This window comes from Leuresthes tenuis, unplaced genomic scaffold, assembly GCF_036924035.1.
Source record: "Leuresthes tenuis unplaced genomic scaffold, fLeuTen1.0.hap1 SCAF_7, whole genome shotgun sequence".
Classification (NCBI taxonomy): domain Eukaryota; kingdom Metazoa; phylum Chordata; class Actinopteri; order Atheriniformes; family Atherinopsidae; genus Leuresthes; species Leuresthes tenuis.
Genome location: NW_027325361.1, coordinates 20075590 through 20102875, shown reverse-complemented (window position 1 = coordinate 20102875; position 27286 = coordinate 20075590). Strand labels below are relative to the sequence as shown.

General features: G+C 45.9%; 1 protein-coding gene across 1 annotated transcript; it reads right to left on the bottom strand.

The window, feature by feature from the left end:
- Positions 1 to 224: 224 nt before the first annotated feature.
- Positions 225 to 26803, bottom strand: midn (midnolin). The gene is made up of 8 exons (XM_072389778.1): positions 26488 to 26803; positions 23956 to 24184; positions 22409 to 22496; positions 22181 to 22243; positions 11797 to 12366; positions 10698 to 10821; positions 10090 to 10413; positions 225 to 3760 (listed from the first exon to the last, which is right to left on the bottom strand). The coding sequence occupies exons 1-8, from the start codon at positions 26561 to 26563 to the stop codon at positions 3498 to 3500; spliced, it is 1737 nt and encodes a 578-aa protein (XP_072245879.1). The 5' UTR covers positions 26564 to 26803; the 3' UTR covers positions 225 to 3497.
- Between the last annotated feature and the right edge of the window lie 483 nt (positions 26804 to 27286).

Genomic DNA, 27286 nt, shown 5'->3' with positions numbered 1-27286 from the left:
TTCCCTTTTTTTTTGTTTTTTTTTCCTCTCCTTTTTTAAAATTTTCCAGAAACACATTTTGGTTTCCATTTATATTCCACCAAAAAACGAACAAAAAAAACAAACAAACAAAACAAAAGAAAAGAAAAAAAAATACCAAAACGAAACAGAAAAAGTTGGTTTCCGGGCACGAGCAAGCGGCTGCCGCCGTGTCCCACAATCCTCTCTCCCTCGCCTCTTTCCGCCCTCTCTCTCTCTTTTTTTTTTAAATGCACAAAGAAATACATAATTCACAGTTACCATTTTGGTTTCATAAATTAATACAGTCACACATGTGCTACACCGGTCTAGAGCTAGAACATTGTAAATTGTATTCTTGAATCCTGTTATTTTCAATAGTTGGCTACAAGAAAGAACAGGCAACTTAAATGATGTGATCAGAATTCCACCGACATACTGTTTTTTTTTTTTTAATATCCCCTCTGTAATGCTTTTGTCATCTTTTTTTTGTTTTGCTTCTTCTTCTTCTTCTTCTTCTTGAGTTTCACACAGAAGTGAGGCACACACAGAGTTATAGTTCATACATATACAAAGAAAAACAAAACAAAAAAATTAAATTAAATTTGGGAGGGGGCAGGAGTTTAATTGTCCTTTAATGTTGTCGTATCCAAGGAAACTGGAAGTGCTTGTAGTCTGAAGTCCTCAGAGGACGTTTCTTATTCGTTACAGGACTGTTTCTTTCCATCTAAGTACTGACATGTAAACTTCCTTAGTTCTAAGTTTTGTAGCTCTTGCAGCTAGTTGGTGGGTAAATCCGAGTCAGGGGAGGGGGGAGCGTGAGGTTCAAAAAACAGACCAACAAGCATGGCAACACATTGAAGAATTGGGACAAAGACATCATTTGAGGAACAACACCTACTTTTGAACAGTATTCGATTCGCTCAAACAAGCTTTGCCCCTAAGATCTACGAGTCTCATGGCTGTGAATACTACAGTCGTGTGTATCAAACCAACGGAAACAAGCTTAAAATCCGACACCGACACTGCAAGGGCAACATTTTTAAGGCACAGAAGCCTTTGACATAATAGAGACTCCACCAGCTAAAAGCACTAAACGACAGATGCCCAGTGTCCTCAGTGACAAAGAAACGGCGCCTTGATGACAAAGTCCGACATCGACACGCACAGAAAAATGTAAAAACCAAAGAAAAAAATAACAAGAATCCCACTCCCATTGTCCCCAAGTGTCTCATTTTTTTCTTTTAGTGAAAGGTAAGGCCACTTAAAAAAAAAAAAAAGAAAAAAAAAAGATGAGGTTCACCCAAAAAGGTAATCTCTCACTGCAATCTCTGGGAGTGCAATGGCGGTCCGGTGGTCAGTCAGACAGACAGATTTTAAAAAGGAAAAGAAAAACAGAGACGGACCAGACGCTTCTCTCGTGTGGGGCTGACGGACAGTTCTGTAAATCCACAGGTGTGTTGGTTCCCTGCGAGGATGTGTCCACAAGAGCTTCTGTCGGCGCACAGGCTGGGAGGAGAAGGGTTAGCTAAGAAGTTTGTCGGCTGTCTGGGTCCTGGTGAGCCACTGGGGTTAAAACCAGCATTCCGGGAGTCGAGATAGAGAGAGAGAAAGAGAGTCTTTTGCTCTTTGCTCGTCGTCTTCATTGTCACACAACAGGAATGTTCAGTGCTGAGCAACAACACGAGTCCACACTTCACTTCATCTGTTTTGGTTTTTGCGTGGTAATACTTTAGCAGGACACTGTTGCTTTAACATCGAAAGTAAGTTACAAAACCTAACCAACAAAAGCAGCATCGTTTGATTTATTTTTTTTTCTTCACAAATTCATGCACGTTGTTAACCTTCATTCCCAAAGCACCAGTTCAGTTTGTTTTTTTCTTCTTCCATCGATCGAGAAAAAAAAAAAAGATGAGTGGAATTCCACATTTCAGCATGCAATGTCACCCCCTCCCCCTCCCGCTTTATGTTTTTTAGTTTTAAGCTCCCGCATGTAGCAGCAAAACTGTGAAAGGCCGAACCTGATATGTCAATGGATGTACTGGTGGAGGCACTAGATAATGACGCTGGAAAAAGGCCCCACTGCTCCTCCCTCTTTGCCGTACAAAAACAAAACAAAAGAAAAAACACCATCGTCGTGAGTACTTGTGAAAAAGGTACCCAATCAAAAGGGGCCTCAATCTGGGACTAACAATCGGCTGTTTTACTCTCCTCTGGTATCGACCTGCGCATTCGTGTAGCTGATCCTTGTGACTTTGAAAACTACGGGGTCATATGGGTAAAGACAACGGGACAAAAAGCACGGGATGCTCTGAATCGGTTTCACGTTCAAGTCTCACATTTATGTACACAAACTCCGAACCCCTTCAAACGAGTCCCCTCATGTCTGCGAGCCATCGGCTGGGCTGGACGACGATCGCCGTTCAGTGTCGTTTGTCGCGGCCGGACCAAATAATTTCACAAATGAGCTAACGGATGATTGAATGGATGCACATATTTGTTGGTAGTCAACAACTTGACTGAAGCCACAGAGGGCTGCTGTTTTTACAAAACAGCAGATAGGAAGAGAAACAAAAATAGATTTTTTTTCTTTTTCCATATATATTCTAAAAAAAAAAAAATTTAAATCCTCTAAAGCACTTTCTGTTAATATTAATTCATTTTGTTTATTTCATTAATCATTCCTATCAATACCCAACGCCACTGAGGTTGATATCAATACTTCCATATTCTTTTCTTTTGTAAATCCTTTTTCAGGCCCCACCCTCCTTCTTCTTGCACATTTTGACCAGCTGTTATGAATCAAGAACACGTGCAAATAAACAACTACTTTGAACTGTTCTGTGAAAACCTGAATGCTTTGTGAACAATGCTACATAACCTTTTTGTTTATAAAATATAACAATATGTTTAAAAGTGGAGAAAGAAAAAGTTTAACCACCCTGTAACAGGTAAAAACTCGACTGTGGTCGGCGAGTTTTGAGATCAATAAAGAATGCCCCTTGGAATATTCCATAGTCCCTGGTGCTCCCGTCCTCTTAATAAGTCCAGTGTGGATCTCTTCATCTCTGCCCAGAGTGCACTTAAAAAAAAAAAAAAAAAACTACCACCACCACCCACTAAATTCTGCTATGCTCAAGCGAAGGTATGATCCGTTACCACCCCCCCTCCCCAAAAAACAAAAAACAATTCTTTTACACTTTGAAGTCCAGTCGTTGCCTGTCCAGATCCCAAGCATCACCCCAAAGTTATTTTGCTATTGTTGCTGCTTTTCACAATGTCAACTGTGAAGGACAGAATGGGATCAAAGTCTGCAGGGAGCCTTTTTTCTTTTTTTCCTTTCTTCCATGTGACAGATAACAGCCACACTGATGTCCTCTTCGCACTCGTGCTTCGCCTCCTGCCAATCCACTCCCTCCAAATATATCTCTAAGTAAATCCCAAGCAACGCTTTGCACGTCTCTGAATCTTGACGTGGAGGGGTGGGGTCGCAGAACGATTCAGGCCATGACGAACTCGGTCTTCAAGTCGGCCTTTACGTCGGGTTTCCACACCGAGTCGTCAAAGTCCAGGTCCAGGGAGCCCTCGCTGGACATGCTGCTGTTGCTGTTGCTCCGGCCGGCCTTGCGGTTGGGCAGCCACTGGTAGGGAGCGCGTTGGTCCCGCCTGGCCTTCCTGCGCAGACGCTTCTGCTGCATCAACAGCTGCAGACGTTCCACCTTACAGCGAGTTGCACGGTTCTCGGTCTGACGCAAACGGTCACCTGGACACAGGATAAGACAGCGGAAAAAGGGTCAGTCAGACATCTCTCTCTTTTCATTTACCAACAGTTACATTTTCTAGTGTGAGAAGGAGGCTGACGTGTGTTTGTGTGTGTGTGTGTGTACATATGGAAAGCCATAAACAAGGCCCCAAACTATTAATGATGAGGCCCGGCCACACTGGGGTCATTCTCTTGGCATTCACACACTCACCATACCCTCACTGCACACACACAATGCAACACCTGAATCTGGTTAACCTCCCCCACTGAGCTTCATTAGCCTCCTCAGTTCAATTTTATCCTGCCTGTGATATTTGCAAACGTAATAACGCATGGCATGTCCCAGTGACTGGCTGTGCTCCTAAGTGCATTTCTAGCTGTTGATGTGCCTATAGGAGAGTTCATTCTCAAGGGAGAGGACTTGCATTGCTCTGTGAATGCTCTCCAACACTGGCCAAGTAAAGTCTAATTCCATTTATACGTATATTCGAGGGCTTGGAAGGAAGGAAAGCAACCGCAATCTATTAGCTAGCTCCATTAGTATCTGTCTGGGAGTGAAATAATTAAATAATGGGCTAGAATGTCAATAAACCAAAGCAGAGCGGCCATCTCTGCCTCGGCTGCACACCAGAACACACACAAAGACACTCCAATCCGCATTCAAGTACATCATGTATTCACACAAGAACACATACCCAAAGTGTACTCTTGTGCACGTATAAACACGCGGCCGCGCGCGCAAGCACCTGCTCAAAGACGCACGTGCGCACACACGTACAGCGACAGCATCAACAGCCGCAGTAGCTTTTAACGTGGATCGATGGCAAATTAAAAAGACCTATTGATTAAACCTTAGCTCTAGTGCAGCCATCCATCTCAGGCCCAGGACAACGCTATTGGCTTTCAATAGAAAATGCAAGCGAATGGAAATTGTAAGCAGAGAGAAAGAGAAAGAGGGGGAGAGACGGGCAAAAAAAATGTTTTTTTTCCCTTTATTATGGCTTTAGCTTCCTACTCTCAGCTCATTGAACACCCAACCAGCCCCCCGTACCCCCCCAAAACTATTCCCCACTAACCCACCGCCCACCCTCACACACAGTGAGGCCTCCTCTCCACCCCTCCCTCTTCCAGCTCTTGCCCCATGTCTCCCCAGAGACAGCGAGGTAAGCCTGTGCGAAGAAGGGGAAAGACGGGACGAGGGGAGGGGGGTGGCGGTGTGGGTTAAGGAATTCCTCCCCCCCAGGGGCAAGGGGGATGGAGAAAAGGATGGACGAAAAGGGTGGAGGGTAAAGGATCAGCCGTAGGTGTCAGTTTGCAGAATCGATTGTGCCCCCCCGGTATCGGAATGAATTTAGGACTCCGTGTGTGCTTAATTTACCTCTTTCCCTCATTTACTTATCGGATCGCACAGAGTACAACCTTTTCTCCAGCCATAAATATTCACCACTGTCTGGCAGGGCATACTAAAGTAAACTGCTGTCGCGCAGCTTCCGATGCTGCTTTCTGAAAACGAAAAGGATGTGAATCGTGGCACAGGGTTAACAGAAAAGCTCACATCTTCACATAACAGTCAGCCACTCAGACAGACTGGGGTTTTTCCACATCCTGCCAATATGTTCTGCCCCAACACAAATGTACATGTGCATCCAGATGCCATGTGCACTTTGTGTGAGGGCAATGTGTCTTCTCCAGAGAACGGAGGGGGGGGGGTGTCTCCAACATTAGAGCCATTGTTCGCCTGCCTCAGCTCCATGTGACATTCATATAAGCTGTCGTAAGGCTTTGTTCCCCTCCGGTCCTCCCTTTATCCCCCTATTCCCTGCTCTGACAAGTCAAAAGAAAAATTTAAAAAAAAACGTCCCTTTGCTGTGTCAAAATATGGCCGTACACAATGTACATTCATCCCGTGCTCATGCCTACAGACGAAATCTGTTTGTCTAGTACTTTTTTTCCTTTGAAGTGTTTCTCTTTATTTCACCAGGGCCGTAACCACAGTCGTGATCATTGTTTCCAGAGTGCTATATCTACTCTCAACTCAGAAATCTCCAAGAACAAACACACACACACACACACACACACAGCAAAGGGCAGTTTGGTGGTGCTGCAGGAGGTCTTGGCCTTTGGCTTGGCAAGAGCTCTGGGAATGTGCTTGGAGCTACACCAAACGCGTGTGTGTATGTGTGTAGCCATTTATCAGCGTCACTACCGGAGCCCTGGGTGGCTGGGCCGGACACAGCTGGCCACAGGGATCTCCAGACTATGTTTATGACAGTAGGACTATTATTAGGGCTGGCTAAGAAGGACAGACTATACACACAGCACTTGCACACAGAGACACAATAGCTGGCCCAGAGCCTGACTGGAGAGACTGGGGTTTGACGTTAGCACAATAACCTTAGAGGACCCAGAGAAAGGTGACTAAGAGACCTATGGAATGAATGAGGGAAACCGTACGAACAGATTCTTGTGTGAAACAGAAAAGACAAATGAGAATGCAACAACTGTTCTTTTCTTAGAAACGCACAGGGGGGAACAGAAGACAGGTCAAGGACACAGAGAGGAAGGAATTGCCAGTCTCTTCTTCCTCCTCTATCTTTTTAACCACTCCCCTTCCTGCCACTCACTCCGTGCCCATGCTCTCCTCTCCAAAGACTTTGAACCAGGCCTTGTAAATATACTAGACATTGCAGAGAAAAACAGGCAGAGAGAGAAGGGGTTGATCTATGAATAATCGATGCGTCAGTCAGTTTTCCTCGCCTTTGAGCCCAGCCCAGCAACACAGCAAGGACTGAGATAGGGAGCACATGGGAGGGGGTGGCTGGGTGGGAGGAGTGGGTGGGTGGAAGAGGCAAGCCAGAGGATGGAGGGAGAGAAAAAGGGAGGAGGGCTGCGGTGCGCAGGGGGAGATTAAAGGAGCTTCTCCTTCTATTGATTGTATAAAGATTGGCTTTCATTTGCAGTTGTCTTATTGCTGTTGTTTGTTTGTTTGTCTTGATAAGTCTTGTGATCTTGCAGAGAGAACATTGTGTTAGCTCAGCATCCATGGAACCAGGGGGAAGAAGCGAGGGGAGGGGGGGAGGGGACAGAGGCAGAAAGAAAGAGAGAAGGGAGGAAAAAGAATCACATTGCAGCAAAGTTAGCCTTGGTTTCCGACTGGAAAGTTGAAGCCTCTGTTTCCTTTACAGGTCAAAAACGAATGTGTGAAACTACTGGAAGTTCATTTGTTTTTATGCTACAATTGTTTGGAAAATTGTTAAATAATATAATTCGCTGCTTATTTCTTACACTGGCTTAACAAATGCAAACTATCAAACTATGTTTCTGACCAATCAGAGAGAAACATCCGTCTGAAATAAACGCACTACAAAAACAAGAATGAAAGCGACAAATCAGACAAACAACCAATGAAATCAGAGCTAATATGAGCACCCTGACAGCCAGTGAAAGGGCACTGATGACCCTGCAGGGACACAAGCTCTTCAATGACTTTTAAACTTCATTTGCATTCTCTCTCCTCCTCTTGCTCTCCTTGTCAACAATAAAAGGGCACCTGATGTGCTTGGCTGGCTTTCCTAGATACCTCTGTGGCTGCTCAGCGTCGCTGTGGAATTTGGAGTTAGTGGTGCACGTGTATCCCAGCAAATATCAATGTGTGACAAGAGAGGAGTTAAATCTACTAGTGGACTGCGTGCCATGCCACGGCCAAGCAGGTCAACATTTAAGTACAGGACTCTGTAGGGGTTGAGGGCAAAGGATCTTTCTCTGTGTCTCCCTCACTCTCAGTCACCCTCCCTCCTCCCATGGCGTGTCCAGTCTTAGCCTGCAAAAATCCAACATGACCTGACAAATCAAAAGGAGTCAGGAGGTGGTGAAGGGTTGTGGAAAGGACACAAGAGAGAGGGGGTTCTGGAGAAGCTTTCAGAGCTATTTTGCCCTCGTTTTGCTCCTCCCTATGTGCCTGTGTTCAACTAAAGCAGCTGTGGTGAGAGTGGGGCTAAAAGGCAGCCATATAATCCCCTCCTCGGCCCCACAATGGTTCAGCATGGTGTCCTGTATACAGCCCCCTGTCCCCGGCTTCCACACAATGTTAGCCTGGGCGGGGGGCTTCGGAGCTGGAGGGGGGTGGTGTGAAGCTTCAACCAACTCAGTAAAGGAATTTAGCTAACAATCAGCGTGTCCCCATTTGTCCCAAAGCAGTAGCCAGCAGTACAGGCTTCTCACTGCGCATTTGTGGCTAAGTGTGTGAGCATGTGTGTATGTTCCAGCCTTTTATTTACGCTCGTCTTCTCCATGGCGCACATGAACTTGCAGTGGAAAGGGTAAAGTCTCTCAGGAGACCGTCAAGCTATGACATTTTCAAGAGGCCGCCTGAACTTGAGTTGAGACTGTGCACACACACATTGAGGCAGATGAGAAGCGCAGCTTTTTTTCTTTTTTCTTTTTCCTGTAGCCAAATGATGGCAGGTTTCTATGAAGCAGTTAAGCTGCAGTGTTAAGTCCAGTAAGCCCTCCATCAGGTGTCGGCTGATAAGACTGCCCGACAGCGCTTAGTCATCAGCTTCCTTAGACGCTGTGTGGGACAGGATACAAATAGGCACATGGAAAATGTCCACATCAGTACGTTCATTGTTTCACTGAGCATTACTGTGCTCACTTTGTCAGGTTAACCATTCACATAGCTTTTTTAGAAGTGCACATTGTGATTAGGAAGTTGGATAAAGGCAGTTAAAGGGGAAACTGTCGTTAGACAAGCTTTTCTTTCACTCTTTGCCCTCAGTTAAGCAGTTAACAGTTGGTGGGCTGATGGACAGGATATAAACACCCATATGATGAATGGAGGCTTAGTGTTGTAGTTTTAACAACCCCCTTCCTCCGCATCCTCATCCTCCTCTCACTGCCCTCTTCTCCACAAAGCAAATTCCTTTCAGAGCTGCATTTTGGAATAAATCTATTTAAAGGCCAAATGAACACAGACAATGTATTGATGCACATCACAGACATGGAAAGAGAAAGGGGTGATTAAGAGGAAGACAGAAATGGCTTTTACAGACAAGGCTGGTTTTGGACAGCAAAGGGGGGGAGGGGGGGCAGTGGTGTGGGTCATTGACAGCAGATGAAGAGACGGCAAGAGCAGAAGTGAAGAGGAAGGGCGGGGTGAGTATGTAGGTGGGGTCAGTGAAGGAATGGTCTTCCCCAAGTTAGAAAAATAGGCCTGTGTTGTTCCAACTGTTCATTGAACATTTGGGAAGGCACTCCGGGTGATGCAGTTGAATACTGGACATTCCCAGTGAGTCAGTGCTCAGTTGCTGCAACTCAAAGGCTTCGTAGCGTTTGCAACAGGAAGTGTATGCGCCTGCCAAAAAGACCCACAACTGGTAGTGAATCTTGCGGAAATTTACCATCCTTTCAACAAAGACTAGTTCGATTTTCTCAGTAGAAAGTAAGGAGCCAACCAGGACAATGCAGTTGTTCTCCGCACAGCCAGTCTAACCATACAGCACTGAGTCAATGTTATCGGCTCTGGACATCTGTCTGACACCAAACATCCCGTGTTGCTTCAAGGAAAGAAGGATTTAAAACATCCAAGCCCAGTCCCAGAATGGTTTGATCTGACTGCCGACACCTACTTTGGCCCAGCCGTCCAGCACGGGTATGTCGAGGTGTGTTCAGCCCTTACATGTCCCAGCTGCAGCTCCTCTTTAGGATGCAGGTTAAATCACCCAAAGCCTAATCTAATCTAAACATAGCCCAGCCCAGGCTTGAAGGGGTAAACCGATCTCCCTGACGCACGAAAACAAAGCCAACTCTGCTGAGTGACAAGTGAAGCCTGACTGAACAGGCCTGGAGAAACTTGGATTGCATTACTGAGAAGATCCCCCTCCTCCATTATTTTCCTCTTCAGATCTGCTTCAAAACCCAAGAGACATATGAGCATGACTGTTTTTGTCCTTTAATCTGACTTTACTGTTCTTGCTTTGTCAGTATTTTTTAAGATGAAAATAAGCACTGAAGACAGTGATGTAAAATAATCCCATCAGAACTGAGCTACCCATGATGCTACACGAGAACAAAAAGACAAATATGACAATGAATTTCTCAGTGGATTGCAAAGCAGAGCAGAGCTCAGTAAAAGGATGGCTTCTACTGTCATTTAACACACACACACACTCTCACTCCTCCAAAGCTGTGGCAACTGCAGAAACATCTGCTTCATAAAGGCATAAGAGCTTCAAGGGATCCACAATGATTTTATGTTCATGGGGGTTGTTTCTGTTTGTGTTCATGACATGCTTGCTTGAGAAACGGATGAGTGGAATAGATTGACTCACCAGGGGGTTTGCACATGCGGATCTGGCTCTGGCACTGCACCAGGGGATGCAGAGTCGGAGGAGGGCTGCTAGGGCTGCCTGCAGGCACAGAGGTAGCTTTGGCAGAGAGGCCTGTCATGCCAGCAACTGGGGGCGAAGGAGGTGGTGAAGGGGATGGGGAGGCAGGGGAGCTGCACTGGGTCTGGTAGCGGAGCTGGGTAAGGGAGGGGGGCATGCCCTGGTAGTGGCGTGTGGCGCTCAGGAGGTCGTTGAGGATCTGCAGGATGGTACCGATATCCCGTCGTGGACGCCCATTGCTGTCCTGGCAGTTAGGGTGCAAAGTGCCTGAGACGGGGGGCGAGAAAGATCAAAAAAGTTTTACAAAATAAATATATTTGGTGTTGATTATTGGAAAAAAAGAAAGAGAGAGGATCAAAAGCATTTAGGGCTACACACAAGCATGCTACTACAAACACTGAGACCAGACAGAGAAGTCTGTGTTTAATGTTCTAGGTAATTTGTGAAGCACCCAGATTTTAATAAAACTGGCTGTCAGCAGGATCTCACTGCCTCTGCGGTTATTACTCAGAGCAGCAATAGATCTTAATGGAAGCTCAGTTTCCCCTCACCTGAAAAAGTCCCTGAGAAGACTCCGGGAGCGTGGTTGACGAAGCTCTCAATGATGGCACCAGGTTTACGGGAACGTGGCGAGGGACTGGAGCCACTGCTGGGGCTGTTGGTGCTGCAGTTAGCCTGGAGGCACAATTTAAGGCACAAAGTCAGCAAAGAAACGCTTATTGAGGACAACACATTCACATTTACACAAGAGGAAAAATGTTCCTGTTGCAAGTGATCTGAGGAAATGCAATTGCCTCGCAATGCACCAACAGACTCAGAGTATCAAGCTACATCAAACTGTGAACAGACAAATTTAGGCCCTCCTATGACTTTACCTTAGCTTAACTAAGATCTCTCAACTGCCATTTGATAGTGAAATCAAAACCCAGGCAAGGATCTCTGGGTTTAAATATGTGCATGTCATGCATGTGGTTGTCCGATGAGGAATAGTCACTTCTTTTTTCTCACTATTTAGTGGCCTCTCTCTTTTATTTATAAACCCTGTCTCACTGACATTTGGTTCTTTTTCTACTTTCCACATCGTGGAGCTCAGGAAGGGAGATAAAGTTTAAACAACAGCACATTTGGATGAGGGATGCAACCAAGTGGGTTGCTAATTCTAAAGTTATCCAGAGTTAAATATATGATCATAAAGTTTTATGATCCGGAAAATGACTGGGAGAAGAAAAAAAAAAAAACTTTCTTTCTTTCATTCTGACATTGTTTTCTCTCTTGCCCCTTTTTTCTTCTCTTACATCCCCCCACCAGCCTGTACTTCACATATCGAAGTGTGAAAGTGCATTGGCCTGTCTCTTTGTATGCATTTAGGAGGCAATCTGCACACTAGTGAGAACTAAATTCACAGGGGTTTGGAAACACACACACACACAAATGTGCAAACCTTCCACAGAACTGACTTAACCACAGATTCACCCTTCAGTAAACTGATCGATATAAAGTAGAAAGATGTTGTTGTGAGCACACAGGTTAAATAGTCATAAAACATCCTTCCCATCATCATTTGCTTTTTATTCATAGCACCATATTATGAGAAAACAACGTGATAATATTTGTGATTTGAGGAGTGTTTGAGCCCTCAGAAACTCTTACCTCAGGGCAGACAACCGGGGCTACAGGGCTGACCTGGCCAATCTCATGGCTGGGTTGGCCCGAGGAGGGCTGGTGGTAGTGGTGGTGGTGGTGGTGGTGATGATGATGATGATGAGCTGGGGAACGGAAATGACCCCCAGGGATATGGGAAGGGCGGGGGGAGTGGGGTGGAGGGGTAGGGGGGCTACAGTGGGCAGAGGAGGGCGACTGGTGGTACAAGGGAGGGAGAGGCTGGTGGTGTGTGGAGGGCAGCGGGAAGGAAGGGGAGCCTGGGGAAGAGGGGGAGGAAGGGACGTGGTGAGGCTGGGACAAGTGGGGGCTGGGGTGATTGTGTGGATGGTGGGGGTGGGGGTGAGGGTGGTGGGAGAGCGGGTGAGTGTGGGGAGCACGGGGCGGCCCTGTGGGCTGTCCCGCAGCAGCCTCTGTGCTGCCCCGGCTAATGAGGTGCCTGTGTTGGAGCTGGGGACCACCAGAGTTCTGCGCCGCCAACTGGAGCTGGACGAACATCATGTGATCACCTACACGCAGCGCCAGGGTGAGGGGAGAGCGGCCAGACAGGAAGTCACTGACCTGCAGACACAAAAAGAGAAAACGTGTGAGTACCCCAGTGAATGTGCTTTAATACAACAAGTCATGAGTGCAGCACTGACTGATGGCAAAATCTAACTTGATTGGCGCTCTATATATAGTTTTCATTGTGCATTGGTTTATGCAACTCTGTCACAAAATTATAGATTCATTCTTAAAAGGGCAAAGGCTACCCATGCATACAGACTTCCTTTTGGCAAATGAACAGTTTGTACTATGGATAGGAGTTGAAACAGACAACACTGCTTTGAATTCCCCCTCTCAGAGAAACACAGACACACCACATTAGGCCATCATGCAATCATTCACTATTCTGTAACAGTGGTCTATTTACTCCTGGATAAGAGTCCTATTGGGAAACGCACACACAAAAATAGAGCCCACTATTGCTTGCTTTCAACTGCACCACGGCCCGCTCTTAGTCAGCAGTGTCATTCAGCTCAGAGACAAAAGCCACCCTTCTGTCTGGCCCATAGCCTGAAAAATCAGTCCCACGTTCAGGAAATACACCCCGCCTGCATTTCAAACACACAACAGTCAATTGTCTGTGTATCTGCAGCGGATCTGGAAGGGCTGCCCATTTTTGGAGCTCTGGCAACGGCTAACAAGGGCCAAGTGTGGAGGCTTTTGCTGACCCACCCGTGGCCCGGATGGACACACACAAACACACACAGGACAGCAGAGCTGTCACGACTTGGCTGGAGGATTCACACTAAATAACAAACGTTCTTTTGTTCTCCTGCGTGCCCAAAGCTCTGCTGCTGTGTGTTGCCACTGCTGAAGTCTGTATGTGCGCGCGTGTTTTTCCTAAGTGAGAGTCATTTGGGGGTCAGAAAACTTCTTTGGGTCCTGAAGGCTCAGCAGTAATGACGTCTCAAGCTCTCCCCAAATAGAAGCAAACAGAAACAACCAGCAGTGGCAAATTCAAAGTGACATCTCTATCCAAAAAGATCTCAACAGCCCCTACTGCCTGTGTGCTTTTAGTCCCAAGAGATGGAGGGAGGGGGAAACAGGAAGAGAGAAGGATCACCTTAAATTTACATGAAGGCAGCGGAGAGCACAAAAGACGGCAGGGTAAGAAGAGAGTTAGGAATAATGACGAAGCAAAAAAAACAAGTCAAAAAGACCTAGATACAAAGACAGCAGAAGGGAGCAGAGGCCCCACTCCCTCCAGGCTGTGCAGCTTTTAGAGTGTGCTTCTAAGATGATGGCCTATAGTTCACCCTGAATATCGCCAGTTTCAGCCTGCCATCACTTCTCCTCCTTTTCTTCTGCTTATTTATTTCTCTATCGATCACTGCCTCTCTGTTGCCAGGGTGCCCTTTGCACATTGGTATTGACATGGAGTGGAAAAGAGGACGAAAGGAGAAGGAGAAGAAGGGGGGGGGGGGGGGTGGGGGTGAGCTGCAGTTCAAAATGTAAATCAAACACTAAAATCAGCATACTAGAGATAGCAGGATAAACAGAAACTCAGATTTGTCAGAATGTAAACTCAGCCGCTAACGGCTTGGTGATAGCGTCCACACCCGCCACGATAAGGCAATAAACTCAGCAGGCTCAAGGCGGGGTGTGAAGTGAGGAGGAGAGAATAAGGCATGGCGCTATGTGCGATGGTTTGAGGAAACTCCACATACAAAAGGTGTCTTGATAGAGATACGGTGTGTGTGTGTCTGCGTGAGCGTGAGACCTAGGGGGAGGCAGAATCCAAGAGTGTCTGTGTGTGGGGGGGGGTGACTGTCACTGACTGACAGCTGTCGAGACAATGAGTCGACGGTTTGCTCACCCACAACACACAAGCGGATATGCATACAAAGGCAGAGACCCCGAGGGAGACCATCAACCCAGTGTTTAGATAAGTGAGTTTGGGTAGGGGGGGGGGCTATGGAGTGAGTATCTGTCTATGCTCCCAGACCTCCAATCATATCCCACATATATAGCAGGACTAAGACTGAGTCTAAGTCCTGCTGAGACAGGCTCCATTACACATGAGGAGTCGGCCTGTCTCAAGTCAGATTTTGGGATCAGATTTTACATCCCCAGTATGAGTTTGAATTCATTTGTGGAGAAACAAAAGCTGCTGCAAAGCAGAAATATGTGCTTAATTAGTCATTTTCAGTAATACAGCAAGAGAGCGGGACTGCTATTGGCTTTTGTGAACTTCTACATCTGGCCAATGTGTGACTGGACCAGGGGGGACGATGTTTTGTTAAATCCCAAAAAGAGCACAGCAGTCACTTCCCCGAAAAGAAGATGCCATTTAATGCCAAATCTGAACAGTCTGTGTTTTTTTTTTTTGCTCTTCTCTGTATGTGTGCAAGCACATGCAAGAGAAAGTGAGAGAAAAGGGATGACAGCGAGTGACAGCAGGAGAAACAAAGAGGAGGCTTGATTACCCTTATAATGACTAGTGTGGATTATTCAAAACCACCAAGATGAAATCCATGTACTCCTACTGAGCTCCCAACACCACATGGCAGGCTTCAAATTAGCCTGAGAAAGGAGCGAGCTTTCATGCTCACACCTTTTTTCTGCTTTTTTTTTTTTTCATGTCTTCCCTCCTCCATTCGATTTTTGTCACTCCAGGTCTCAGACTCTGAGTCAGTGACTCAGAAGTCAATTTAGAAGTTGCTCACATGAGCCGTGTTAAGTCTCACATACATAGGAGCTAAAAATGTGTGTAACTACCGCATGTGACTCATATGGGGTCTCCCGTTCATACACACACCACCCACCACAATGTTGACTTTAGGCATGAAATTAAAAGGCCACAAACCCACATAAACATAGATATCTCCTTAGCAGAGAAGTAACTGATCGTTCCCTCTCATATCTTTGTGGTCCTCTTTCACGTCCCCCAGACCAGAAACAAAAAGGGCCAAATTAAAACTTTCAGGTGTGGAGTTGTCCTCAAAGCGTACCATTTCCCAGACAAGCTTGAACACCCAGAATAAAAAAAAATAAAATAAGAAAAACACATTAAGGAGGGCGAACAGCTTGTGTAGCTGGGAGCTGTGGAGTGGAACACCTGAAATAGTGCCCGTTTCCTGAGGGAAGGGAGGAGGCGGAGGATGATACAGAATGGCCTGCCTGCCAGAGGCTAGACTGGCTAGTGATCGTGTAACAATGTGCTTCTTCCAGACGGACAGAGCCTATGTGAGAAACAAGGGGAGGAAATGCGTTGGAGAGTATGTGTATATATGTGTATGTGTGTGTGTGTGTGGAGGGGGGGGTTCTGTGTGCTGAAAAGCTGGCTAGCGAATGATTCCCAGAGGTCTCAGCTAGCAGCTCAGCTCCAGTCCAAACATGCCTGTCTGCTCTCAGGAGCAAAGCCAAGACACCCAGTGTAGCCGACTACCACTGACGTCAGGACAAACACCAGATAGGGCTTTCTGGAACATCACATGCAAACAAAAGGCCGCTTCTAACTCTCCAGCCCTCCTTCCTATCTTTTTCTACCTTGCTCTCAGCAGCCCTCTCAGTGTTTGGCGGTTATTCGATTGTTATGAGAGCCACACGAAATAGAGAGTGGAGGGCCCCACTTTTGTTGTGTTAAGAGAGACAGAGAGAACCCAGCCCGTCATTGTTCTCTTTCTAATGCAGCAGCAGCGGTATGCAAAGAGATGGGGAGTTCACGCCTGAAGTACCAGGTGTGTGCTTCTTCATGACAGCACACAAAGCTGATTAAATTCACTAGGAACTGCATGGACACGTTTATTCTGAATGAAACAGTGGGCCTGGTACTGAAAAAGCGCTCAGTAGACAACACAATCACTTCTTTAAAAATGACCCCCACAGCCAGCACCATCAGCCACTTCTTTTTTTTTTTTTGTTGGTGGTGTCAAGGAGGTGGTATTTTGTTTAGCTAGTGGCTTTGGTTGCTATGCAATAATGGGGTAGAATATGATAAGGGGCAGCTGGGGGGGAGGAGTGGTGGAGAAGAAGGGGGAGGATGGCATGAGAGACGGAGTGAACAAGGATGGTGAAGGGGGATGGGGGATGCGGGCAATGGGGGTAGGGTGTCAGAGTAGTGGTGGTGTTGGTGGGTGATGAAATATTCAGCGAGAGTGTGCCTCTGGCTCCTTCCTCCTTCTTTTTTTCCCTCCCTTCCACATCTCTGGCTGACAGTTTTATTTATTGGGGTCCCTGTGGTTCAAGGAACTCATTTGCAGTCGTTCTTCCTATGCACACTAAGCGAAGTACGGGAGAGATAAGGAGTAAGGGAGGAAGAGAGAGGCTGAGAGACTGTGGGGAGTTTTGAGAGGGAAAGAGGGAAGGGGGGTGGGGGGTAGAGCGTGCTGGCAGCACTGAGCTGACATTCATGAACAACTGAGCAGCTTTGTGCTGGAGAAAAGAGGATAGAGGATTGGAAGGCGGGACAGGGGGGTGGAGAGAGGGAAGCCATGATAGAAGGGAGTCGTCTCTTCCAGCCATATTCTGGTTTCAGTGCAGCTGCTCACCTTTGGAACGGCTAGGTGAAAGGTATGCTTCAAAAAGCTGCTTATTAACCTGCCTATTGACCTAGATGTTTGATCGCACCAGGACACTATTGATAGTTTCTGTGCAGGCACACACAAGCTAAAGATGCAATAACAGGCTCTCAAAAGAGAGAAGGGAAAAAAAATAAAAATCAATGACTTGCAACATGCCCCAAATCCTTAAAGCAGCCAGAGGGACTCCTCACAGGTCCCTTTAGTCTGTGATACAGCCTGATAAGAAACAGAGGGGGTTGAAAGCAGCAAGACAGGACCAGCTGGCCAATTGCAGAATTTGATCAGCTGAGTGAAAAGAGAGATCAGAGTGGCGAAGCTCAGGATGATCGGGTTCCTGCCCCTCCTCTCGCTCCAACCGTGCCAACAACTGACCAGAAGCATCGTGGAAATTCATAGTACAGTACCTCAAATTCAAGCAAGCAACAGCAGAGAAATCCTTCCCCTGCTGCTACATAACCCTCCCTTCACTGGATGTCTTTTACACCAGCTGATTAGTACAATTTAATCAGGATCTTGTGTTGGCGGAGAAAAGCTTCAGAGCAATTTCTGCACCCAGCAAGGTATGCTGCAAACAACTGAAGAACAAGTATCTCATCTATTTGAGACGAAGCATAAAGGTCTAGGTGACAGAGAATGTATAGAGGTAGAAGAAACGTAACAGTCAGAGAGGCAGTGAAGTAAAGAATGCTGTATTTCTTCACTACGTTTCCCTAACAACTTGGGCCTTTTGACCCCTGCCACTGTTTTGGTTTTTTCCCCCAACAGCATCATATTCATAACCAACTTCATCAGACATGGTGGTGGCCATCAGACATGATACTCCTGGCCTCCACCCTCCCACATGGTAGCCCCACTAGTCACGATGCCTGCTACTTGAATCACAAAAGCACCGTGTCGCCAGGGAATGGAAAACAATGACGGTCACGACTCAGATATGAAGAAATAAGACTCCCCTGGCCACACGGCGAGGGAACACACAAAGATATAGACATTAAAAATGGATGTTGGCTCACGCACACGCCCACATAAACCCATGCGGCCAGATGCATATACACAATAGGACAATGAAATCCGCTGCAAAAGCCATCTCTCTCTTGATTGCCCCACAACACACCTTGATTCCCTAAGCCCATTCCAGCATCCCTCTCCAACTGTGTGTTTAAGCATCACAAAGGGGATTACACAGGTGCAAAAATACGGCATGATCAGCTTATTAATGCAATTTTCAAGGCTTGGATTTACATGAACGGGGAGTGAATAGGCCTTTAGATCAGCATTGTCTTTTCTTCCGTACACAATTTGATTTAGACATTCAGTAACAAATTAATTTCTGTAGCTTTCATTGAGGTAACAAAAAAGGCAAATTACCATTCTAAAGAGCAAAGACTCCATCTCTTAAGCTGCATGCATATAAAATGTCTTTATTTCTAACAGCTTTGTGCTCTCACATGGACCATCTGACTAACTCTGTCAGTTTTCAATTCCTAGCACTCCCAAAATCCTCAATACAATTACTCTCCAATGATTTCCAGTGGTGCCAATCCTACTGATTAACTAACATCTAGATTAGGTGATGCACAGACTGCAGGACTGGAGAGAGAAACATATTGATCATCTGCACTGAGCCGTTTCACCAACATGTGTGCAAAATAACACCTAAATCTGTTCATACTTCATCATTTGCGAGTTTCCAAAGCAAATGTCGTCTTCCAACAAACTATCATCTGACTGGGTTTAACAAACACAAACACGACTGGACGTGTTACTGAATGACTTGTGCAAAGTCAGATGGATGCAGAGCACATGAAATAAGATAAGGGCAACTCTGAGGTGACTTCTGACAGATTGTTAGATCCTGTCAGTTTGCATCCATCTACAAAACTGAGTCGCATCTGGGCCTGTTGTTACTCCAGTAAGAGGAACTCTGGATAAAGGGGAGGGGAACGTGTAAGGACAGGGGGTGCTTGTCGGTGAGAGTGAGAAAAGTGGGGCAGATATGTAACAGCGTATTCCACTGGGATGTATGGAATGGCAACACACAGCCTCCTCCCAAAGCTATCTGTGATACAGTTCAAGGCTAAATCTGTCAATCTGCGGCCTGCTGAGCTTCACTCCAGCTGGGCAAGCGCATTGATTTTGAAACCAGGATGCACCACTCGCTGCACGCAGCTAGCTATGACTGAAGCCGATGGATGCAGTGGAAGATAACAGGGGATTGTGGGGGTGAATCAAACCTGAAGTGTGACCCTCAACCACTGTTGTGTGTTTGAGGGTTTGTCAACTGGGCAGGTTTGGTGCTCATGCTTTAAGACAGGAACAAAGAGATGGCTGTATGGGGGAAGGGCAGTGGGAGGGGGGGATGGTAAGGGTGATGCCTGCCTCACTGCCTGCCTGGTTGGCTTTTATTCTAGCATCAACGTGCATCAATGAGCAAATAGTCCCCATGTGCTGAAAGGAACATACAATCCTTCTCAAGATCAATCGGTGAAGGGCTGATGTCAGTGCCTACATGTGCACAGAAATACTAGAAGCACTTCTTGCCCTCATTTTCCTTTCACTATTTGTCATACCAAATACTTTTATTTTACTACTAGGTACTGACATTTTCTCATTCTCTCCCCAAGATCAGAAATCCTTCCAATTCTGGTGCGTGTGTGTGCAAATTTAAGCTGCAGACACAACCTCTATTTAGTAGACAGAATGAGAAGAAAGTGGAGCAGGCAACTGCAGTTTGATGGGGTGTCAGGAGGCAGTGGCTTAATACAGCTTGGATGTCATGCAAAAACTCAAGCGAGATGCCAGATGAGGAATTAAAGGCAGCAAAAGAAGCCAGCCATTGTGGTCCGGCGGAGGCAGCTATTGCCGAACTTGCAAACCACAGCACATTTAAATTACAGTGTCCTGGGAGAGCTGTTAAGCAGATACAAGAGGGGGGTGAAGGAGGAAAAGAGGGACACTGGGCAAAAGGGGGGAGAAACAAAAAAAAATCCCATTTTAGTAATTGCGGGACTCAGTTTCCATAAAACATTTTCCCCTCTAAGTTATGACACAAGACAGCCCTGGAAGCTGACGTGGTCTGTCTGCTTCGCTGGCCAGCCTGCAGTCAGCTGGGGACTGCGTGCTGCTCTACACAATCCCCATAAAGGAGAACACATGAGATGATCCACTCAGCTAAGTATTCCACGAACATGCACTTCCAGGAAAAACACCCGGTCTTGAAATGAGACCTCACATTACCAAAGATATTTGGAGGAGTGAGTGCTTAATAAGGGTTGAGGGGGTCTATGACTACTTCGTCTACAGCCAACCCTACCAAGAACCACCCCAAAATTTCCCCGAGGCTATTTTTGGGGTTGCGGGCATATCAGTTACTGCGTCAGACACTTTTAAAAGCTAAGTGCATTGATTGATTTTTGATAGCCCCAGAGTTTGAGGGGAGAGAGGAAATGGGGGAAAGCTTTTGTGTTCTTATTTCCTAATCTTACTCAGATCCGTAATCTCGCCACAATCTATATCATTCCATTTTGCTTCATGAATTATAAAGTGGAATCAATTTGTCTGGATATAAACACACTAAAGCAGCCTTATGCCTTTATTTGAACCTTTTCTCCTGATGTCATTTGTACTGTGCACCTTTATTCTCTCCCTGCACCAATGTGGATGATGATTAACTATTAAAATTCATGAGTAAGTTACAAAAAGTAACGTATGTGGTAACATATGATGAGCATTTTTTGAAAAAAAAAAAAAAAAAACATGCAAGCATATGACTCATAACAAATATCTAAGATAGCAGGGGGATGTGGCCAGAAAGAAAGAAAGAAAGAAAGAAAGAAAGAAAGAAAGAAAGAAAGAAAGAAAGAAAGAAAGAAAGAAAGAAAGAAAGAAAGAAAGAAAGAAAGAAAGAAAGAAAGAAAGAAAGAAAGAAAGAAAGAAAGGTGAGAAATCAGCTCTTCTGGGTCAGCAGTTGAATTATCATCTGCCTCTGGTGAAAATGACAGTCACTCTTGGCTGCCCAGCAAAGGCGTACCAGATGACGGGCAAGGCTCGCTTCCAGCCCACAAACGCTGTGACATGCACACACACACATACAGCCACAGACGCGCATGTCCGCACACCTACACACACGCAGTCATCTGTTGTCAGTGCTACGAGGCGCATGCTGAGTTCGCACACACGACGAGGCCAGGATTTCCACCAGAAAATTAACAGCAGGCAGAGGAGCCCCACAGAGCCACACTTTTGGTACCTCAGAACGGCCCACATCCTCCGATGAAGTTTCAACGAAATGCACAGCGGCAACCGGCTCACCGGACAAACCCACCACAACGCAACCTCTGCGGGGCTGACACACTTAACGTCTTGCATCGGCGCTCGGTTTCACCATCTTGTGCCGTTTTGACATCAGTCACAGCGTAACGCTGACGCAGTTACGCGCCTCTCAGTGTTAACCAATGTTACAAAAGGAAGTTGATCTGAGTCAGTCAGTCAGCTGCAGAGTAGCTCATACGTCACACTGTTGTCTATGTGCATTATGCCTTATCGCCTCTCGTTACCAGTTTCTCTCTGTGGTCAGCACGGAGCCTTTTTTCTCACTTCACTGTCACTATCGATCATTTTGGTGAGTCATGCCGCACTGACTCAAATGCATACTGTACATTAAGCAAGCCTCCAGAGCTGTTTCGCTGTAAGCACCGGGTGTAGACCTCACTGGGGCGTTGAATGCATGCGAGGCTTCCAGGAACCCTATGCTAATACTGAGTGAGAAGGCTGTCATCTGATGATCCAGCAGTCTGTTTATGACTGCAGTATACTCGATCTCCATGAGGCCACAGCACACTTCCTGGAAACTTGCATGTGTGAAATGCAGAGGGAGTGGAGCAGATTAAAGATAAAGGTATAAACAGAAAGGTGGAAGTAAAAGCTGCCCCCCTCTGCAGCTAAAATAAACCTTTTTTGTGTTGAGTTCACCCTTGTTCCCTACACTGCGATACATGCACACACTCACATATCACAGATGTTACTAGGATACAGGAGGGTGTTGCTGCTTATTATATCCTAACAGCTCACACTGGCCGTCTAGCTTGGCTTGTTTAAGAGGCTGGGATTAGACAAGCAAAGAGGCTTGTGCTCGTGCAGGCTGCCCATCTCATCTTATGTCTTGTGCATATCTGGTCATTGCTGTTACTTAACTCGAGCCACAACCTTCCGTACCCACTGTGCACAAAAGGTCTGAAGCACAGGTTACATCTGAAGAAATTAACCTTTCGCCGTCCATATTGTTTCCAGACAAACAAACTTCTTACCTGAGTTTCTGTTAGACTCTCCAAGGCTTGCATTACGGACTGTTCTGGTCTTGATGCTTGCGACTGCACAACAGAAAAAAAATAATAATAATTAAAAATAATTAAATTTACACTCGCTTTAGAGGCCAGAACCATGTAAAATAATGCAGCAGCTTTAACTTTATACAGTTTATCTAAACTGTATTTGAGAACTGTAATTGGAGAAAACAACAGTTTGGTGAGACTTACCATTAATCCTGCTTCAACTGTTGGTACAAGTGTTAACTTGCTCCCATCAGAGATGCCAAGATCCTGGAGTTTGCCTGAACTTAGTCGCCTGCAGGGTTAGACAGAGGGAGATAATTAGACTGTGCTGACAACATTCTCTCTTCAGAGACACAAACACCATTCAGCGAGGAGGGGAGGCAGGCAAGACTTCTAAACTAGTTTGGAAAAGAGCCGTGGGTGAAAAGCTTTATGAAAGAGGAGTATTGATTGGACTGTCATATTTCAATTTCAAGTACAGTGGAGCTTGACAAGTGCTCACATTGGATATTTGGCATCGCAGCCGCTTGCCTAAGTGGAGGTAAGCATTATACTCTGGCTGTACAAATGAGGAGCAGAAACTCTAAACAGCTTTGAAGACAAACAGAATGACAAGTCGCGGCTATGGATATTTTTAAATTGGGTTTCACCAAACATTACATCAGCTGTATTTGCAGTTCCAGGGACAATGTAACCATGTGATACAAAATACATTTCCTGGACTTTGTCGTTTAGGCTTTGGCACAGAACAGGAGAAACCGAGCTGTCCCACTTGCAGATTGCAATACACTAGAAACTCTAACATTCGTGTCTGGTTCTTTATTTCCTTTAGGTTAGCCAAAGGTGTTTAGCATCGACTGCTTTACAGGCATGACCTAAATCTCACCTCATGCAGTTGAACAAAAGCCCTCAGCCTTGGCTTGAAGTAGGTTTACAGTTTGAGGCGCAGGAGAGGATTAAAAAGGGGTATTCAAGGTTTTAAGGGATGATGTGATTTATAGGGCGATTACAATGGGTGGGAGGGGAAGGGGACCAAAAAACAATGCTGACTGTTTGCATGTAATAAAGCCCCCCCCATTTCTTTTGTGCATAATACCACCTACACTATTGTTAGCTCATTTAACTTGCGCCTGATTCATTTAAGACCTTCAGGTTTTGCTTCGATTTAAATAATAAAACTGTTAACCATTCCCTCGCCCATGCAGCCCTGACTTAACGAGCTGATTTACAGTCAGGCTTTTCTGAATGATCATGAATCAGTTGCTATGCAGTAAAACCATTAGGGACACACTTGCATTTTACTCTCAGCTATACAGCAACACCTCAGAGTTGAATAACACCTAGGCTCTATCTGTGCAGTAGAATAAATATGCTGTGTGCACCCAGGTCTGCGTGATCCTCCTGATCAGCGCATAATGTGGCTGATTCACACAGCAGAGCCATTCAGTCAGGCGTCTGTGTTTTTCAAGAAGGGTCTAAATCGAGGCAACCATGAGGATCCTCTGTGTGTGCAGTTTTCTTGAATATATCTATGTCCAACCAGGCATAAGAAGTCGGTCTGTGCACATTTTTTTTTCTTTCAGAGCGCAAATGGTGTAACAGCTTGAATATAGCAGGCTACAGAGTCTCAAACGCCGGTTGGTTCTTAAAGACAAACGCCTACATTAAAGCTTCCGTGTTTCCTTAGCCTATAAAACACTTTTTTTTTTTGTAAACAGATGTCGGTAAAACATATTTTCAAGTTTACTCACGTTTCTTTGTGTAGCAGAGCGAGCCTCTCTTTTGGTACTTTGAGCCTTTGTGACAGCCTTCTCTTCAATCCCTCCACGGTCTCCTCCAGGGGCAGGGAGAGCTCGAAGCGTGTGCCGGTGGTGGAGTGGATGTACAGATTCATGGAGGGCTCAGCCGGGACGGCCTCGCAGGACGATGCCCCGCGACTGGTGCAGCTCCGGGCGCTTGGATGCTGGTCCATCCGATAACCTGTGGTCAGAGAGGAGGGGGAGACAAGACGAGTAGAATCGGGAATGAAGCTGATGAGGCGGATGGTGAAGCGGATCCGTAGCTTCGACTACAGTCCCTTGTTCTGCACGCAAGTCAAAGGCAGCATTCAGAAAGCTGCCTCTCTCTCTGCTATCGTCGCACTCCGAGAGTCAGAATTCAGCCAAGTCCGTCTTCTCTCCGGTCGATATAATGAGCGCATCCCCCAACCCCAAGAAGGAAAGGAAAAAACAGCTATAGGCTACAAAAGGGCTCGCTCTTCTCTTTGTTTGGTCTTTTTTTCTTGTTGTTGCTTCTTTGTTATGCTATCCAGCGTTCAAGCAAGTCTTCCGAAATGCTACATAGTAGAGCAAATGCCTGACAGAAACGCAGTTGTGCTGTCAGCAAAAAACTGGCCTCTCTTGTTTAACAAAAAAAAAAAAACGCAAAAAAAAAAAGAATATATGATAAGATTATGAATTCCTTTTCAATGTTTCACTAGCTTTTTGAGGACAGGGCTCACGGTCCGGAGCTGCACAGCCTTGTTCGGCTAGTAGTGAGAGGCTCTCCGCTGCGCTCTCATACCTACAGCAGCCCCACTGAAATATCGACAACGAGCGTTGTCACAAAGTATCCCACTTCCACCATCGACGAAATACGCCCCCAGCCCCCAGGAGACGACGCGACCAATCACGGGAGAGCTCTTTTAGGACGCTGCCGGTGTCGACCAATGGGCATACGGGATCCACACCCACGTGGAGAGCAGAAGAGTTTAGGCCATTCATAATAAATTATAGCACGGAGCTAAATAGGTGCCCGTAACGCGGCAGCCGCTTTTAAAACTCATGACTGCGTACCATCACAGAACACAAGAGGATTTAAAGAAAAATCTCATTAAAAAAGAAAAACAACAACAACATAAAAACGAACCGCTTACTTCACCGAATAATACCTTGCCAATAAGTACTCTCTTATGAGCTGAGCCGACTGAAAACCAACAGCGCAGCTATTTCTTTAATTGAATCCATAACTAACGTATTCCCACTCGGAGGTGTCCGACTGCACAAATATCTACAGATGCTCTATATTTGAAGGCCCCCTCGCGTGTGGGAACTGTGCAACAGGCTCAAAAATAGCGTTTGTCCTTAAAATAACACATATGCACGCCAGCTAAACCGTCTGGCACGTGCAGATATACCGAAGCATCACAATGTGAGGACTCAATTTAGATTGAAACAAAACAGCTCAGTCAACGAATGGCTTGATAAGAGAGTGCGTGCTGCTGGCAGCAACAGCTACTAGAAAGTATCACTGTGTTGGTTAGATTTTACTGCCCCCCCTAAAATAACGAGATGATAACTATCGGCAGTAGTAGGGACGGAGCTATTTCAAATCCTCAGCACTGAAGAGAGGATCACAGTACCCTGTAAATCTAAAGTTAACAGATGCGGTGTGATGACATTAATAGTGCTGACGCTGTCCCCTTCCCACTGATCTCAGCAGCGTGCAGAAAGCATTAAAGTGATCGTGGGCACTATGCAAAACTGCAGGTTGGACACGGTAGGCTATCCCCTCCAGGAAGCAGAATACCAGATCACTTGCAGCGGGCTATATCCAGAACGAAAGAGAAGCCGGCTCGCGTTCACACGCGCGAGGAGCCGCATCAAGCACCGGTGCAGTGTAAGGTAGCATTTTCAAGTCCGAGGTGACACATGAAGAAATGTCAAGAGCAACTGCATTTACATAGAGAAAAGAACTGAGAACACAACTGAGTTGATTTCAACGCACAACCCCTGCTCTGGCAAAACAAGATACTTAGTCGCCCCCCAGTGGCCAAGGAATAAGCGTTCACACTCAAAACTTTCAAGTGACTCGCAATTTTATTGAAGTATTTTGAATTTCATGCCGATAACATGCCTATATCTGGTAAATATAAAACGGCTTGTAGCCTATTGTTTCGGTCTCTGTTATCACACCTAATAAAGTAACATCACTGTTAGAGCACGGCTTAATAGTAACTACACTTCTAATCAATGAACAACGACTTACTCTCAATTTCTAATAACGTACGACAACAGTGACATTTTGCTGTCGTCGATAAAGACCGAATTCATTTAATAACACCGCAACAATTTACATCGTATGACAGAAAACAAGACGTTGACACCACGACCTGTGATGGTCTCGTCTCCGGTCAATGTCTCAGCCCTACAACGCAATGAACTAGATGTCAAACTTTGAGTCTTTGCTAACACGTCTCAGCTTCACACAAACATGCTAGCTCGATTTGATAAAAGCCAACTCACCAATTATTGTGGCGAAAACTGTAAAGCTTCGCGGAAAAGTGTGTCGTCTTTCACTCTGTTCCCCCAGCTTTGGCATGTAAAGTAGAACCAGAGAGTGATGAAAAACAAAAAAACAAAAAAAAAAACGCTTGGATAAATCCAAAAAAATTGTATTTCCTCAGCAGTTTTCTTGGTGAACTCTTGAGCAGGTTCCTGCGTGTCCCGCGCGTGGACTTTACGCGCTGTAGCCGGAGAGTCCTGACCAACAGCTGCAGCTATATCTCAAAGAGTCCTTGTGTTCTTGGTACACCGGCGTCTTTCTCGGTTTTGACAGTGTATAAGGGAAGGTGAGAGTCCTCTTTAACAGCCTCTTCTCGGATATGGGTGGAGAGTAAGCGCTCTTGTTGTGTCAACATGTAATTTAAGGTGGCCCTGCTTCCTTGCTCTAATAGACCGGCGTCGGTGGGAAATAATTTGCCTACACACAGTCGTAACAGATACAGCTGTCCAACTGTGTCAACCCCATGGACTTTCTGAACGTTTAAAGCACCTTTAAATGACAAACTTTTGATTAAAAGTGCTCACATAAAATTGATAACCAACAGTCAGTGAACTACGACCTTAAGAAAAAGTGAATGAAGTGAACGCTTGATGTCAGGGGTGTTGCCAGTCTTTGACGACATCGAAATGTCAGGGCAACAGGGCAGGTAAACAGGCTCCCTGGATACTGGCTCTGCTCACCGGTAAACAAAAACTTTGCTGGCAGGATTTGCTGCTGTGTTTGAGGAAATAGCTAATGCACTTCTTGTAAGCATCAGTC

Coding starts and splice junctions, on each gene's coding strand:
- midn (XM_072389778.1), bottom strand. CDS start 26,563: ATGCCAAAGCTGGGGGAACAGAGTGAAAGACGACACACTTTTCCGCGA. Junction 12,367..22,180: donor AGAGTCTAACAGAAACTCAG/GTAAGAAGTTTG, acceptor TTGTGTCTGCAG/GTCAGTGACTTCCTGTCTGG. Junction 10,822..11,796: donor CCCCGGTTGTCTGCCCTGAG/GTAAGAGTTTCT, acceptor TTGTGCCTCCAG/GCTAACTGCAGCACCAACAG.